The sequence below is a fragment of the Asterias rubens genome, chromosome 19 (assembly GCF_902459465.1).
Source record: "Asterias rubens chromosome 19, eAstRub1.3, whole genome shotgun sequence".
In the NCBI taxonomy this organism is placed as follows: domain Eukaryota; kingdom Metazoa; phylum Echinodermata; class Asteroidea; order Forcipulatida; family Asteriidae; genus Asterias; species Asterias rubens.
Window position 1 is genome coordinate 3127530 of NC_047080.1, and position 16907 is coordinate 3144436.

The window sequence follows — 16907 nt, forward strand, 5'->3', positions numbered from 1 at the left end:
GATAACATGTGGACAAAGTAAAACAAATATTAAAATCGCACACAGTATCGCACATTTTATACGGCCGACCAAGCCAAACAGACAAGAAACAATTTTTTTTCTTGGCATGAGATCTGGAACACACTCTCTCCAGTGCCAGACAACCCCTCTCACAATGTACCCGGCCAGGTATATCACCGGCCACAGCATACATATGCATGAATCGTGTGACACTCTCTCACTACAGCGCTGTATACCCCTGTGGTGTATAATGTCATTACAGCATTGGGGACCAGTCGTTCCAAACCTGAATGGTTTAGTGATCGCAGTGGCATGTGCTAATCCTTTAAAACCTCACCACTCGGGTTCCCTCAAAAATAGATTTTGAAGAAGGTGTTGTCCATGAGCTGTGTAGGGAGAGTGGGGCTGGTGAAAGTCTTTTGAATTCCGGGGCCCATTTTTGTGTTGAGACTTGAGAACCTGGTGGGGTGCAGTTTGTGAACACTTTAGGCAGACTGGAAGCCAACCTTGACGGTGGGGGTGTTGTGTCTCCATGTGGAATGTGACGGTTCGGCATAAAAGCCTGCTACTTTGACTGGAGTTTGATTTTGCAGGAATTTATTCACAGCGATATTTGGACTGTAATGCTTGTACATGTACCAGTTTCATCATTGTACATGCACTTGAACTAAAGATCTACATGAGTGTATTTACCCTGTCTGGGATTATTTCTGCATGTGGAACTCAGCATAATTCAGCGTAATTAGTTGTGTTTATAGAAGCTTCTGTGGAATGGCGTGATAGTCGTCTTCTTCCCTCAAGTACTTCCGAGAAATCATCTTTCACTTCTGGATTTTCTCTCAAAGAATCACAGGGATATTTTAAATGACTGATCTTACAAATCATACGGAAACTTTGTTTTGAAATCTTCATGATATCGGAGTAACTGTATGTTCTAAAAAAAATTAAATAAAATGTTTCACCGGATCTTTAGCCAATAGGGCAGCAGCGTGTTTTTCTTCATTCTTCGCAAGGCCGATCTGACTTTTGTGCCATATTACACAGCTTGGTTCCACACTGTCAGTTATAGTACATCACTCAAACGCCTGAACGGATTCACAGTGTAAAAGATCAAGGCCAATAACCTTCTGTCACCAAAACTCCCTAATAAATACCACACACTGTTTAGTACCACCTCTGGCAGGACTTTGTGTTTCTGATTCCTGCAATCGCTGAAAGGATTGGGAGTTCCTGATTTGTGCAAATCGCCGACTTTGTCCAATACTAACTTGTGACATTTGATTTGCTACTTTATTTTTTATAAATAATGTTTGTATTCCTGATGAACAGACGATGGATAAAATTCAACGGGCTCAGGCGATAGTGAAGGAGTTTATGCGAAAGGTAATTCACGCTGTGTGGTGTGTACACCTTCATCATGGTTGTGGTGTGTTCTAACAACAAGTAGTCACTGTGAATTTGTAGTTTCATTTTTTGGTTAACATGTTTGTAACTGCACTGTGTTTTGTCAGTGAAGAAGTTTGGTGTTAAATTACTGCTTGAAACTGTATGAGGTTTGTTCAGCTACATTGTATGCTTGTGTACTGTACCTCATGGTTTTTGGTGTGTTTACTTTATTAACAATAACAACAAATAATCACTGTTAATATTGTGGTACTGAGTGTTAACAGTCATTTGTAGCTGCACTTTGTAAGTGTTGGATTACTCCCATACCTATGAGGTTTGTTGGGCTATCGTCTCACATGAACCTCATATGTAGTTCTTAGAGAATTGTGTGAAATAACCAGTTTGTGTTGTATGGTTCAGTCCAAAATTTGGTGTGTAAAATTTCACAAATGCAAATATATGTTTTGGGGTATTTGTATACAAATAAAAGGCTGTGTTTTCCTGTGATTTCAAAGAAGCGGATTAAAATTATGTGAGCATTTCAGGTCCCTGTTCATTGATTCTTCAAACGAAGAAAGCTGCGGCAAAATTGACGTCACAGCTTCTCATCAAATTATTTAACTCCAACTTTTGTGAATGCTAGAAGATTAATTTTCATTTTAATAGTACGGCTTTGATATTGATATTATTTTAAGAATGTCCCTGCATTGAGATGACCTGATCTTGCTGTACACATTTTGTCGAGATCATTAGTTTTGAAGTATCTTCCTTGAAGATGTTCCGGGAACAAAATCTAAATCTATTTAGTTTTGATGAAACTTTCACCTGAATGAGTGAACCATGCCATACACGTACTTACATGAATGTCAGTGTGAGCACATATAGCTATCAACCCATTCCAATGGTTTCTACCTATTCATTGTTGAATAACATTTTCACCTCATCCATCCCTAACACCCTTTTTGTAACCAGTCAGCACTTTCCAAGGTCCTTTGTGTATTGTAAAGAGATAAATGTTCTGTTAAAGGCAGTCGACACTATTGGTAATTACTCAAAATAATTATTAGCATAAAACCTTTCTTGGTGACAAGCAATGGGGAGAGGTTGATGGTATAAAACAATGTGAGAAACAGCTCCCTCTGAAGTGGCATAGTTTTTGAGAAAGAAGTAATTTTCCACGAATTTGATTTCGAGACCTCTGATTTAGAACTTGAGGTCTTGAAGTCAACCATCTAAACACACACAACTTCGTGACAAGGGTGTTTTTTCTTTCATTATTATCTCGCAACTTTGATGACCGATTGAGCTCAAATTTTCACAGGATAGTTATTTTATGCATATGTTGAGATACACCAGTTATGAAGGCTAGTCTTTGACAATTACCAATAGTGTCCACTGCCTTTAACTTCATGTAGAGTTAGTTTTGTACTTAGTGTCAAGGGTCTTGTGTGTGTGCACCAAAAGTGAAACCAAAACACTAGTTTGAGTCTTGTTATGAGTCTATCATGTCCTTTCTCTATGATCATACCATACTGACCCAACTTGACCCCCTTGCACTGTAAGCGTTTAGTATAGCACCTGATTTATCACACATCAATTTAACCCCACAGAGAGCTTGCTAGTCTTGACCCAAGACGTCAGTGATCGATAGTGGGTAGTGTACTGCTCAGATACTGCGCTGGTTATAACTCGTTATAGCGCACCCTCTTAACCAACTTGACTGGACAGTGAGAGACAGTCAAGCCATAAGAGGGCGCACTGTATAATTGTTTACAACGAGCGCAGTACACTATCCACTATTGATCACTAAAGTCTTGGGCCAAGACTAAGAGCAAGCAGGCTTACAGAACACTACTTAGAAATGTCCCACATGTGTTTCACAGTTAGCTCATCTTAAGAAAGGATCTCTGTAAGGTATGAAAAGCCCCATAGGTTTGTCAAGTCTTGGGGAGAACACTGCTACTAAATCCTGTATACTTTTAATAAAATTTGACCACAAAGATTTCATCTAACACGGCGGACATCTCATCCAGAATCAAACCTCATCGTTTTAATTATTTTCCTTTGAAGCGCCGAAGCTTAATCTAAAAGGATTTGGGTTACAATGGTCGGGAATCAACACAAAGAATCTTCCCTTAATCAGAGTTAATTCAATCGTCTAATTAGATTTCAATCTTGATTATTTAAGAGCTGACGTTAATTCTTTAAATTGTCACATCATGTTTAATCAAGTTACACTTAGTGTTAACCAGTCTAAAATCGAACCCTAAAACCTAATTGCATTCAAATTCCCTGTGCAGGATTCAGAAGATGGTTGCCTTGTGCACTTTTGCTCTCCCACATTATCACTGGGTTTGGGTCTTCTGCCCAAATGCCAGTTAAAGGCAGTGGACACTATTGGTAACTACTCAAAATACTTATTAGCATAAAACCTTACTTGGTAATGAGTAATGGTGAGAGGTTGATAGTATAAAACATTTTGAGAAACGGCTCCCTCTGAAGTAACTTAGTTTTTGAGAAAGAAGTAATTTTCCATGAATTTGATTTTGAGACCTCAGATTTAGAATTTGAGGTCTCAAAATCAAGCATCTAAATGTACACAGCTTACTTGTCCTGCTGGCCAGTCACTTGAACAGTTAGAGGGCAAACCCTGTAAGGTAATCATTAGCAGTTAAGTAAACACTACAGGAAATTACTAATAATTGCGCCGTTTTGCACAACCGTTTAAAGTACATTGTACTTTTGATTCTTTCTGTTTGATTTGGTACATTGGTGCAAAGTTCGGGGCCCAATTTCATAGAGCTGCTTAGCACAAAAATTTGCTTAGCACAAAGTTTCTTCCTTGATAAAAACAGGATTACCAATCAAATTGCCATTTGTTGCATATTGCTTGTTACAGGTATTCAGCTGTTGTTTGCTTATCCTGAAAATCACGTGGAAGTTTGGTTGGTAATCCTGTTTTTATCAAGGCAAACAATTTCATGCTCAGCAAATTTTTGTGCTTAGCAGCTCTATGACATTGGGCCCTGGTCAAAATGTCTCAATCCAGTTGTTGGGAATCTGTATAGTGTTATGCAAATATATTGTTAACGAAGCATGTTCACTCAATTTAGCTCTACAGATGAGCTGCAAGTAGAAAATGCATCCAGCAAGTTTATCATTTAAGTTGTCCCTCAAAAGAGATCGTCACATGGTGCTACCCACAAACCTCACCTAATAAAAGTGCAAGTGGAAATGTAATGCTTGAATGAGAAGTAGCCTTGGTACTAGATTAAGCTCCATGCCAGTGCCATTATCATACTGCTGGTCATAATAATCATAGAGTGTTAATAAACAACATGTATCCACTAATTGTATTGAACAGGTTTGATACGTGCCTCCATCGTCTTCGTGGTGGCTTCCACAGCAGTGCAGACAACCCGTGCAGACATCCCCCCCCGCTGAATGCATAATAATAAACCCGTATCCATAGTAACCGGTGTTCATTGTTCATCATCGTCTTACTCATCCTGTTTGCTATTCATTTCTTGTCACATGTTGCTTTTTTTTTTTAACCGGGCAGTTTTCACGGTGCGTTGATTCTCCACCCATACATGTGTTATCAAGTCGTCTTCATTATCGTAGTCTTCTTCATCTTGGCTTTTTTTGTGTGACTAACACGCATTCAGCATAATTTATATGGATGTTGTTTAACCTATTTTCACATTGTTATCAATTTTATTTAGATTAACTTACTATGTGGCGTTCAGTGCTAATACCAGGCACTTCCTGGCAAACTCAAAACGGGTTTTCTTTGCTCGTCAACAAGCGTGTTGTTCTTCCTTCATTAATCTGATTATCAATTTGATTTTACCCTGGGAAGATTCAGGAAAATTCAAGGTTATGAATATCTTAATTAAATTTTTATTACATTTTGATGTATTTTAAAGCGGGAGAGCCAATGCAATTTATCTTGTAAAGGCCTACTTGTATATAAGTAGCAGTAAACCAAATTAAATATTATCTGGTCTAATCTAATTAAAAAGTCCCAAAATCCTTTCTTAACCTATGAATAACAACTTAAGACAAATGAGTAGTGCTTGTTTAAAATGTTTAAACTGTGTGGAGAGTCCGTTCTTATTTCAATTCTTGGTCCAGTTTCATAGAACTGCTTAAACAGAAAATATGGCTTAACAACTTTCTGCTTAGCAGTTTTCTGCTTAGCAGAAATGAGCAGGACACAAGTCACAAATGGTACACTATGACATGGTGGTTTGGCTGAAAGCCTTATTCTGGTAAGCATAGTATGGTTGTGCTTAGCTTAGCTTCTTGGGCTTAAGCAGCTCTATAAAATTGAGCCCTGCTCCTTGAAAAAAAGTCTGGTCAAGTAAAAGATAATTGAGAAACAAGTCCTGTGGTCTTGTGGAATTTCCAAGAAAAATATTTAAACCCAAACCCTGATGTACTATGCGTATCTATTTTATTTACGGGATGTACTTCTTCCACTAATTATTCCACAGTGTGAATTTCAGACTGCACTCCTTAGCTATCATATGATGTTATTCAATTCCAACCTATAAATGTTACAATTCCCTTTACACTTCAGTCTGCAACACATCCACTTAAAAATAGACATCCGGGGTAGAATAAACAGCCAAGTCTTTGTAGAAAATGAAAAAAAAAACAGGACTGCCAAAGAGAAAAAACCTTTTGAGGATTTTCTTTGCTCACTAGGGGGATCATGGCTGAGTGCAGCAGCTGGATTCATTTAACCTTGAGACGTGTGGAGTTTTTTTCTCCTTTTTTCTTGCCTCTTTTAGTTTGTCAGATTCTGTTCTAAGAAGGCGTAAAGCCATTACTGATTTGGTTATCCTGTACATGTAAAACTCACTTATTGTTGCACTGTTTGGAGGGAATTTTTGGTTTGTTGAAACCGGGTTTTAGGGGGGAATTCATAGTTTAAAGAGAGAACTTCGCTGTTTTGGTTTAATATTTTTATTTTAATCATTTATTTAATGTTACTTTTTGTTACGTATTTTTTCTTTATTCAGGGCCTATGTCCTATATATTTTTATTTTATTTTATTTAACATTTAGATATTTATTTTATTTATTTATTTATTTTACTTATTTATTTATTTCATTTTTATTTATTTATTTATTTATTAATCGTTTAACTTTTTTTTAATTTATACCAGAACCAAATCACTTCAAAGGGAATCCATACTCGACTACTCATACTATCAACAGCTGCAGTGACTCCCACAAATTTAGTTCCATCCACATTAATGTTTAACGTATTAACGAATCAATGACCCTACCTTTATGTATCCGACCCCCATGGTTGCCAAGGAAATTACCTCTATCTTACTTGCTATCACGTCTTGAAGAAAGGAGACACAACAGATGATAAGAAATCTAGCGCAGACCAATGTAACCCAGTACAGACGCAGGGCTGGAATGTGCAATCAAAGCTATAGGAATGCATGCCATTCATTCAAGATAGTCTATGACCTTACAAACATTTACCAAAGGCAACATGTGTTTCGTCTTTCAGTGATGTGATTTCTCCCATACTTAATTGGGAAATCTAGGTTTTTTATAAACACCCCCCCCCCCCAAAAAAAAAAAAAAAAAACATTATTAAAAATAAAATAAAAAATAAGTAAATATTTTTTTATTTGTCTTTTTAATTGCGATCAAATTCATAAAAAACATGAGGATAAAATCTTTTGGAACACCCTAGATTGCAGAGTAGGTCTTAAAACCAAAAAGAATGTATGTGAGCAGGCTTCAAACTCTCAAGATTCACGCTTTGCGCTCAAAGTTCCGGGTTTCTTTCAACAGCTTATCACACCCATGTCTTTGCTATTGCCCTGGGTTTTTTTTTTTGGGGGGGGGGGGGGTTTGCCAGCTGTATTCTGTAAGCTGCTTTCCCTAAAGAATATCCAGTTTCAAACAAACAATTTATACAACTCTAGACATTGAAATATATTCTTGAAATACCTTCCTCTTCAATGTGACCTGCCGACCAATAAAAAGAAATATCTGAAATTTGATCAGCTGCGTCTGGGAGCCTGTCATGCAGGTACTCTATATTGATTCAGAGGTTTTGAAAGGGGTTATGGTGACAGTTGGATCCTGTACCGCAAGCTTGAGTGTAAAAATAAAAACAGGTTTGTGCCTGCAGCGTATATAGATATCTAGTGTACTTCTTCAAAGGTAGATTTTGTTTTGAGGTCATTGTGGGGTCAGGATTTTAGTTCGCTGTCTTATTTTATGTTCAGTTATAGAGGCTTTACATAGTGGGAACAAATACATGTAGGCCTACTGTTATCATTTTATTTTTGAACGCCACCATATTGTTTATCTTGTTTAGGCAGAATTTTCAGAGTGAAGAGCAATTGGGTTTATTTCAGCTTTTTGACTAGTGTGCTGTTGTCGTTGTCATGGGTTTGCCTCTACAGGTGCACAGAGACTTTCTAATAGCAACACATAAGTTCTAGTTTTAATTTTGTTTTTCTTACACTTCTTACTTTAATTCCTCTTTAATGTAACTATAACTTTATAGGTAAGGAACTGAATCGATAGACCCAGAATCAGCTGGTATCATCATGGGTTTTGCCTCAACAAGTGAATAGCGACTTTTGAACCAGAGTTCTAGTTTTATATTTGTTTTTCTAACACTTCTTACTTCTTCCTCTTTAATGTAACTTTACAGGTAAGGAACGATACAACTGAACCGATAGACCCAGAATCAGCTGGTATCATCATGGCATTACAAGAAGAACTCATTGCTGTCCGGCTACGAGAGGCAGAGTCCTCAGAAACTCTCAAAGATCTCCAAGATGATATCAAGTCTCTAGAAAAGGTAAAGCTCTTTTCCGCAAGGAAATAAAAATAACTTATAGTCTCTCTAGTTGCTATAAACATTATGTTAAAATATAAAAGTTTCTTTTCAGTTACTTTCTTTGCAGCTTTCTCCAGAAGACAATCAGAGCATACTGATTGAAACATAACGTTGAGACCAATAGTTCTTTCAGAACCACCCCAACTTATTTAAAGCAACTCCATTGGCTTCCAGTTGAGCAAAGGATAGTCTTCAAACTCGGTCTCCTGGCCTTCAAATCATCGCACAACATGGCGCCATCCTACATCTCAGATCTCATCACTCAGTATGCACCTTTCCGCAGTAGCCTAAGATCAGCCGATCAACGTCTCCTCGTAGAACATATGGCAAAGAACACATGGGGAGCACGTGCTTTCTTGGTTACTGCGGGGAAGGTGTGGAATAGTCTTCCCTACCACATCAGGACTGCAACTACAACATCTTCTTTCAAAACTGTCCTCAAAACCCACCTCTTTGCAGTTAAACAATGACCTCATCTCTCTACAAACTTTTTCTGTTCCTTTCTTTTGAACTGTTTATTTTGTATCTTGAGCGAGCGCCATGAGCGCCTTTTGTGGCGGATACCGGCGCTATATAAGACTCCATTATTATTATTATTATTATTATTATTATTATTATTATTATTATTATTATTATTTAGAGATAGTAACTACAATTGACATGGTGTTACCGCAAACCTTTCCATATTTTATTTCCATCATGCAAAGTATCAAATCCTACTTTTCAGTCTGCATCACCTTCCAATCAAATAAAAAAAAGCTTCTGCAAGGTTTATTTCTTTTCCTCTGATTCAGATTTGACAAACATTGCTGGGTGAAATGTAGAACAAAGAGCCATTCAAGCGGCTTTATTCCACAGACTGCATCTCTTTAAAACTCTTTGCCTGGTGCACCCTTCCCTCCATCCTACAATCTAGACTGTTTTAAGAGGAATATCAATTCCTACCTTCAGCTCCCCTGAGTTAATTTCATCTTTAAAATCGTTCTTCATGTAGCCCTTACCAAGAGTGACTTTCAGCCTAGTTTGGGGTTAACTTTGTAACGACTCACAGGCATCTACTATTTTTGTGTAAAGTCAATGCAAATCCTTGATACGAAACAGCTCCTCTCATGTGCCTTATTTTTGTCTCCTTGTCTCTACCACCAGGCCAATAAGAAACTCCAAGAGGAACCCGGCCACTCCGTAGAAGCTCTACAAGACGAGCTCATCGCCGTCAAACTACGAGAAGCTGAAGCCAATCTATCCCTCAAGGAGCTTAGGCATACAGTGAATGAACTGGAGGATCATTGGCAGGTAAGAGAACCTCCTCAGTTTCAGATTGGTGCTTTCATAATTCCAACAGCTTCCACTGGACATTTGTTCCTGTCCAGCAGGCAATAGACCATTATCACGGCGTGGCCATGTTGAAATACTCCATTCCAACTCGATGTACTCCAACTGAGGCTGGACCAGAAAATTGTCTGGTGCCGTGCGCAATGAATATTAGCATTCATTACTGTTGATTGGAAACCGGGAACATGACCAAGATGGTGACAGCGTGGTAAAGGTCTTTTGCCTATGTTTTCATTGTATCGATTTCACAAAGTACCAAGATGCGTCTTAAAATGTTGTTAGTATCACCATAGTGATATGTATTGTAACATCACATTTTACGAATTTAAGATTGATGAACAATTCAGGTGTAATAATAATAATATTAATAATAATATCGAAGTCTTATATAGCGCACGTATCTACCAAACAAGGTACTCAAGGCGCTGAGTATACACAAACTTTCAGGAAGATAGGTTATTGCAGTGATGGATTCTGAGACCCAATTATGTAGCACTTAAAAGGGTTTAAAAGGTGCAACGGCGCATTAAGCAGCCACAACCAGGAACACCGGGGCAAACCTCTTTTCGATAAGTGCACTGGGTTCTTTTACATGCGTTACACAACACATGGGACCAACGGCTTTACGTCCCATCCGCAGGACGAAATTTGTCTTAGCTCTTTGTGAAATCGGCCTCTGGGTGGAGTCTTCACATAGTTGGTTGATGTATGTCTTGACAGTCATTCCTCTCCTCCTCTTTCTGTGTGTTGATTGCCTCAGCACCAATCACACTGGTTCATGAAATGGTGAGGCTCAAACTTGGGTAGAAAATGCACACGACCTCACCTTGATCCAGTGGTTGGACTGCAGGACGTGCAATCACAAAGTTGTGGGTTTGAACCCTGCCAACCTAATTGCTGTTTTCACAATGACGAGAATAATGATTGTCATCTAGTTACTGGATCAAAACTTTTTTGTTTGTACAACTCATAATCATAGACGTTAAACCAATGTTTGTATGAGAGAGATTTGCTGTTGCTAGCTTGGTGTTTATATCCCCTTGTGGGAGTTTGCCGAGTTCCCTTGATGGAAACATCATCTAAACAAGCAAATGAACAAACTCATATCCATGGCTCAGTTTCACAGCTAAGTAGAAAATTGTGCAGAACAATTTTCTGCAAAGCAAATCTAAACAGGAGACCAGTCACAGATGGTACATGTAATAACATTGTATTTTGGTTGGTGGCCCTGAAACCTTTCTTAAAGTCGGTCCAAGTTAGTTTCTCACCCTCGCGCTCTCTTCTTATACCATCTCTGCTTCAGAAACATCTTCAGAGGGCATCATCCCGAAGGAAAGAGAGCAACACTAAACAGACTGTCCAGACGCTGACAGAAGAGTTGATGTCTGTCAGATTAAGAGAGGCAGAGACAATGGCTGAACTCAAGGAGGCTAAACAGAGAGTCATGGAGCTTGAGACACAGGTACGTTTGTGAACAACCTCTTTCCCAGTGGTGTACGATCTCGTTGCCTTGTTGCTTCCAAGAATGTACAATGACATCATCATTTTATCTCCAAGAATGTGGCCGGATGATGTCATTTTGATAGGGCCTTTGTGAAATAGCACTTCCATTCAAACGCTTATAGTCTGTAAAACTTGTTGAGGGGCACCAAGGACAAGACGAGCAAACAGAGGCCTTGGCGTTGGTCTTGGCCTTGGTGGCCCTTCATTACTTTCCCACAGACCTAAAGATTTTCCAAAGGGCGTGCCCTTTGCAAAGTGTAAATGACCTCGTTCTCATCAAAGATGAAATTCAAATGATAGATTGATAGATAGTTTGTCTTTTTTTACATTCGTGGCCATTGGCCAAATTTTTTTACATTCTTTTTTTACATTCGTGGCCATTGGCCAAATTACAGTCAAAATTACAATACATACAAAAAATAGTCAAAATGACGTCATTGTTAGTTTATACCTGCCATGCCAGTATTGGATCCTCAATTTGAGATCATTTGTACAGTACAACACTTGCCCATTACCCAAAGCAGTAGCTTATTGTCTTCGTACTGTGGGCTACCTAATTTGTACAACCATGTATTTTTGATCCAATTTTCTTTTCCCCATCATTGTCTCTTGTAGAATCAATGCACAAGTAATCAATTCCGTCGCAGCGAGGAGGAACGATTAGAAATGAAGGCGGAGCTGGATAAGGTCATGAGACACGAAAAGGAGTTACAGAGCTCCCTCAATGTCACCACTAAGGATCTCTGTAAACTACAAGCCAAGGTGAATACACTGTACAGCGGCCAATGTGTGCGTGCGTGCAAATTATAACTTGAGGAGGACTCAAATGTCAACTCAAAACTTGGTTTGTGGATGGCTTATGGGATCCCCCAGAAGCCTGTTGTTGTTGATGGACCCCTTTGGTCAAATGTCAGGGTCAATATGACTAAGGAAAAAACAAATTTGATGGAGCAATAACTTGATGTGGACTCTGCTTATTAACTGCAAATTTGGTTTGTGGATTTGTTTTGGGGTCCATTGAAGGTCTCCTGTCCCCTCCTCACCACACTACCCCTCTGCCTTCCCTCATCCCTCCTATTCGTTAGACCGCTAAGGTCAAATGTCAAGTAACTGATTGGCTTACACGGCATTTGTGTTTACAACTTTTAAAGGATTTGCCTTATCTGGAGACAAATGAAATGTTCCCCGATTAAAAATTGAAATGACTGTGATGTACTCCTTGATATTCATCGTACGACTAACCGAACGAGTCAAGACTTTGTATAATATTTTATAAGAATACCTTTTTGTTTTCATATTTAGAGTCAAGAAGAGTTGTATAATATAAGAATACGTGAGACCGAGGCCAACGCCTGCCTAGCTGAGCTGGCTCAAAAAATGGCAGAGCTGGAGATACAGGTACGATTGACCAATAGGGTTCAGGCTAGTGACAATATTGACCAATAGGAGACTGTTATTATTAATGATAAACCAATCAAATTGAAGAATTGCAGAGTTGGAGATACAGGTACGATTGACCAATAGGGTTCAGAATAGTCAACAAAACTGACAAATAGGAGCCTGTTATGATTATTGATTTAATGAAATTGAAAAATGTGTATTCTGATCAATGTAGTACAACCCAATTGCAAGCAAAGTAAAACAATTAAACTGTCATGCATTTTTAAGTGTGTTTTGTTACAGTTTTCTTTTCTTTATTCAAGGAGGACATGACAAAAACTTTGCAGGAAATGTTGTTTTTGTCTGCCACTTTGTCAATCAAGTAACATATTTTGTGACTTTACAGTTCACTCAGGTTCTTCAAAGTTCCAGTAAGAACTATTTTAAGTAAGCTCTTGTTTTTCTCAGATTTCATGCACCCTGCTTGAAAATAAATCTAGAAGTCAGGGAAATTGACGTGGGACTTGAAAAAGGATAGCTTAACCCAGGACGGACTTTTTAATAGAACGATTCTTTACAACATAAGGGGTCATTAAATATCTTGGATCCACTCCACTGGCATCATCTGTGTGAAAGTGCTTCAGTACAAGATCATGTTTGGTGAGAGCGAGCACTTTGGAAATATCCACAAAGGTTATTTTTGATGATGCCAGGGGCCTTTCTCAAACCTCGGCTTGCAGGTACACGCAGCAATACGCGCTAAAAATGCAGGTTAAAGGACGGGATGCGTACACAGCGCGCGGAGCCTAAGCCTGAACCGGAGCCCAAGCCGTGGTTTGAGAAAGGCCCCAGAGAGGTACAAGAATGTAGTGACCCCTTAGCTTGTCAAAGAAAAGTCACACATTTAAATATTGGTTAACTAACTGCATTGTTGATTGTTCATTGTAGCTCTGTTTTGTAGATGTCCAAAAAGTTGGTTTGTTACATGTTCTTTTCTCTACCAACAGAGGGCGCCAGAGTGTGTTACACAGAATAGTCCTGTTTCTTGCATGGGATGGTTGGGTTTTTTTACTTCTCCAAATTAGCTCTGCTATGTTTTCTATGACAAAAGTTTGACATTTTAGCGAAATATTTTGTCATGTTTGGTATTATTTTCATACATTTCAGTTACATTCTATCCCTTTATAATTATCATTTCATAGAGTTAATTTTTGTTGGAATGAATACTACCCAAACATATATGTAAATGATAATGCTAAGTACATGTAGAGGCGACCGCCCACCAGAGCATGTTGTCGGTAAGAGCACCCTCTAGGGGCCAGTAAGAGCACCCTCTAGGGGCCAAAGTCATAACAAAAACTGGAGAAAAAAATAGTACAAAATTCACAGGGTTTTTGTAGCAGCTTTCCTTTTTAGAAGCACCCTTCTCTCTTAAAGAATGCCCTTCAACTAGCATTGCTCTGTTCTTGTCGTCTAGAACCAAGAGCTGTTGACCAAACGAACCTTGAGTGAGTCGGAGACGGAGACTACCCTGCAGGAACTACGCAACAGAATATCAGAGTTGAACACAGAGGTAAAAGTTCAAACTGTCTCGGTCGTCACTCCAGCGAACCGAACTTCCCCCCGTCTTCCCTTCCCTCACCCAACTATCAACCATTATTTCCCTTTTAGAAGCTAAAGTAAAAGTCTATCAAGATTGCCAAAATTTGGCAATTTCGTTAAAACGAGGTTGGGGAGGTAGTGCTTTCTGCTTTCGTGATTTTGGTGGTTGACTGGCTGACAAACAGTACTCTAATGAGGGGTAATTTAACACAGATTTATAAGAAAATTTGTTGCAAAGCCGGAAATGGTGTGGTAAATGGTGCTTTAACAATGATTAACCAAGTGGATACAACTGGACAACTAATTACATTTTAATTTAGATTACTTTCATTTGATACTTTGACATTTTGCCTGAAGATCAATAATCATAAAATATATTAAAGCCATTGGACACTTTCGGTAAACAGTATTGTCCAAAGGACCACACTTCGTGTATCACAACTTATATATAAAATAACAAACCTGTGAAAATTTAGGCTCAATCGGTCATCGGAGTCAGGAGAAAATAACGGGAAAACCCACCCTTGTTTCCGCACATTTCGCCGTGTCATGACATGTGTTTACTATAAATCCGTAATTCTCGTTGTCAAGAATTGATAATTGTTTCAACGTTTTCTCAAAAAGTAAAGCATTTCATGGAATAATATTTCAAGAGAAGTCTTTTACCTTTACCTTCTGTAAACCCTGTAAGTTTGTTTTTTTTCCTGTTCCGAAAGTGTATAATGGCTTTAAGGTGAGTTTTGTGGTAGCACCGTGTGTACATCTCTTTTGAGTAGTGTCAGTTCTGAAAAAAAGTTGGTGTTGACAGCTCAACACTTCCATCAATATGCCTCGGATCATCTTCAGGAGAATGCCTTCTCCTTCAGCATTCATTTGTGGATGATGAGAGCATACTGATGGAAGCGTTGAGTTGTCCAACCATTGGATCTTCTCAAAACAACTCAAAGAGATTTACACATGGTGCTACCATAACCCTCACCTCATTATACTCGCATCATTGAAAGTTCAAATCCCACAAAATGCTGCAAATAAGTATTTTGAAAGATTCTGACACCACGTCTGTCTTAAACCATCGCCTCAACCATTTGCTTGATTTTGTCACTCTAGGTAAAGCAGCTTCGTCTTAAGCTACACTCCAAACCCGGTGACCAAATGTCCTACAGCGATTACGATGACAACCAGTACCCTGTCAGTGTCATCACCAACCCTGCAGCGGCCCTCGATGACGAGGACTTTGATGACAATGACAGTAATCAAGGGGAGATGAGAGGTATCGATATGTCAGTCATTGAATCGGACGATGAAGTCCTAGAAAGACGAACATGTAAACACACTGAAGTCTGAGGCCGTGCCGGTAAGGAGATTTCGTATTGGGAACACTAGATGGCAGCAGACTTCTCCAAAGCGTGCACATGCTCAAAACTAAGTTAACAATGGACAATTTATCTAATAAGGGAGTGTAGAAAGATGAACCTGTAAATTACTGAAGTCTGCGGACGATCTGGTCTAGAGATTTTTGTTCTTTTGTCCTGTAACTAGTTGGGTACCTGAGAATTTGAAACTTTTGGGGACACTAGGTGGCAGCAGACGTACAAGGAAAACCCATAGACGCTGTCACCATCTTGGTCATGTTCCTGTTTTCCAATAACAGTGATGAATGCTAACATTCATTGCGCAAACATAAGTTGGAATGGTGTAAAATCAAGATGGCCACACTGTGATAAAGGTCTATTGTTTTGGACAATGGGTGCATGCTGGGTACTAGGTAACATGGAAAATACCAACATAGTACTAGTTCGCTCTGTTGGTTGAGCACTGGCTCAATTATTCGGAGGTTGCAGTTTCAAATCGTGCTCTAGTCCATTTTCCTTGTTCAACCCAAAACTAAAATAGTAAACAACAAGGTTGGGGGGGGTATTGTATTGATGACCCCATGTAGGTTTGTCTAGACCAAACTTTTTATCAGAAAGATAAAACCAAAAACTCCCTTTTGGGGAGTCATCACTATTTTGGGTAAACAGCAAATGTAAACGACGTATTTTGTTTGATCTAGATGAGTTGACATTTGTTTTGATTCCCCGAGAGATCCTATTCCAAGATAAAGATCAAGGATTATGGTAGGATTTGATTAATCTGTCTGGCCTAGCAAGGACATCTTCAAATAACCTATATTAATTGGTACACAATAGTGGTGTGATACATTTTTTGTATTATTTGTTTTTTGGGGTCATCATTTGTGAAGCTTCATTACTGGCTCTCACTTTGTAAAGCTGCTATGCAGACAATTCTGCTGAGCAAATTTCTTTGCTTAGCAACAAATGAGTGGGTACCAGTCATAGCAATGGTGTATTCTGGATGGCAACCTATATGTTGCTAAGCAATATTTGGTTGTGCTTAGCAGTTTGTTGTGCTTATGGGCTTTGGGCCCTGGAGAAAAAGAAGAACAGTTTTCAGAATATTTTCCTGGGGCTGGAAGTTGGGGCTTGAAATGAGAAGATACTCAAGTCGATACATTGGGACAATTGGACAGAAAACATTGTAAAGTGAATCAGGTTTAACCACATTTGATGGAGTTGAAGGAAAAGTCTTGAGTTGTTAAGAAATTGTCACAAGAAGTTTGTCACAGATTGAGGACAATATACTCCTTCCTAAAGCTAAGGTGGAATTCACAAATAGTTAAGACTAGTCATATCTCGAGTTAGGACGAGTTACTCGTCCTAACTTAGGACTAGCCATACGTTGTTCATATCTCCTAGGACTAGTCCTAAGTTAGCACTGGTCCTGAATCTTTGTGAAATCATCCCCAGGTAGAGTTC

General features: G+C 38.8%; 1 protein-coding gene across 3 annotated transcripts in view; it reads left to right on the plus strand.

Moving 5' to 3' along the window:
• Positions 1 to 15715, plus strand: part of LOC117303002 (EVI5-like protein) — a 46798-nt gene extending 31083 nt beyond the window's left edge. For 2 of the 3 annotated variants that reach the window (XM_033787026.1, XM_033787027.1), the window contains exons 12-19: positions 1330 to 1383; positions 8086 to 8235; positions 9421 to 9567; positions 10910 to 11068; positions 11725 to 11871; positions 12412 to 12507; positions 13967 to 14062; positions 15199 to 15715. In XM_033787026.1, the coding sequence (XP_033642917.1) occupies positions 1330 to 1383; positions 8086 to 8235; positions 9421 to 9567; positions 10910 to 11068; positions 11725 to 11871; positions 12412 to 12507; positions 13967 to 14062; positions 15199 to 15435 (1086 nt within the window). In that variant the 3' untranslated portion in view covers positions 15436 to 15715. The remainder of the gene's footprint in view (positions 1 to 1329; positions 1384 to 8085; positions 8236 to 9420; positions 9568 to 10909; positions 11069 to 11724; positions 11872 to 12411; positions 12508 to 13966; positions 14063 to 15198) is intronic. The other variant, XM_033787028.1, reaches the window with a different exon arrangement.
• The last annotated feature ends 1192 nt before the right edge of the window (positions 15716 to 16907 follow it).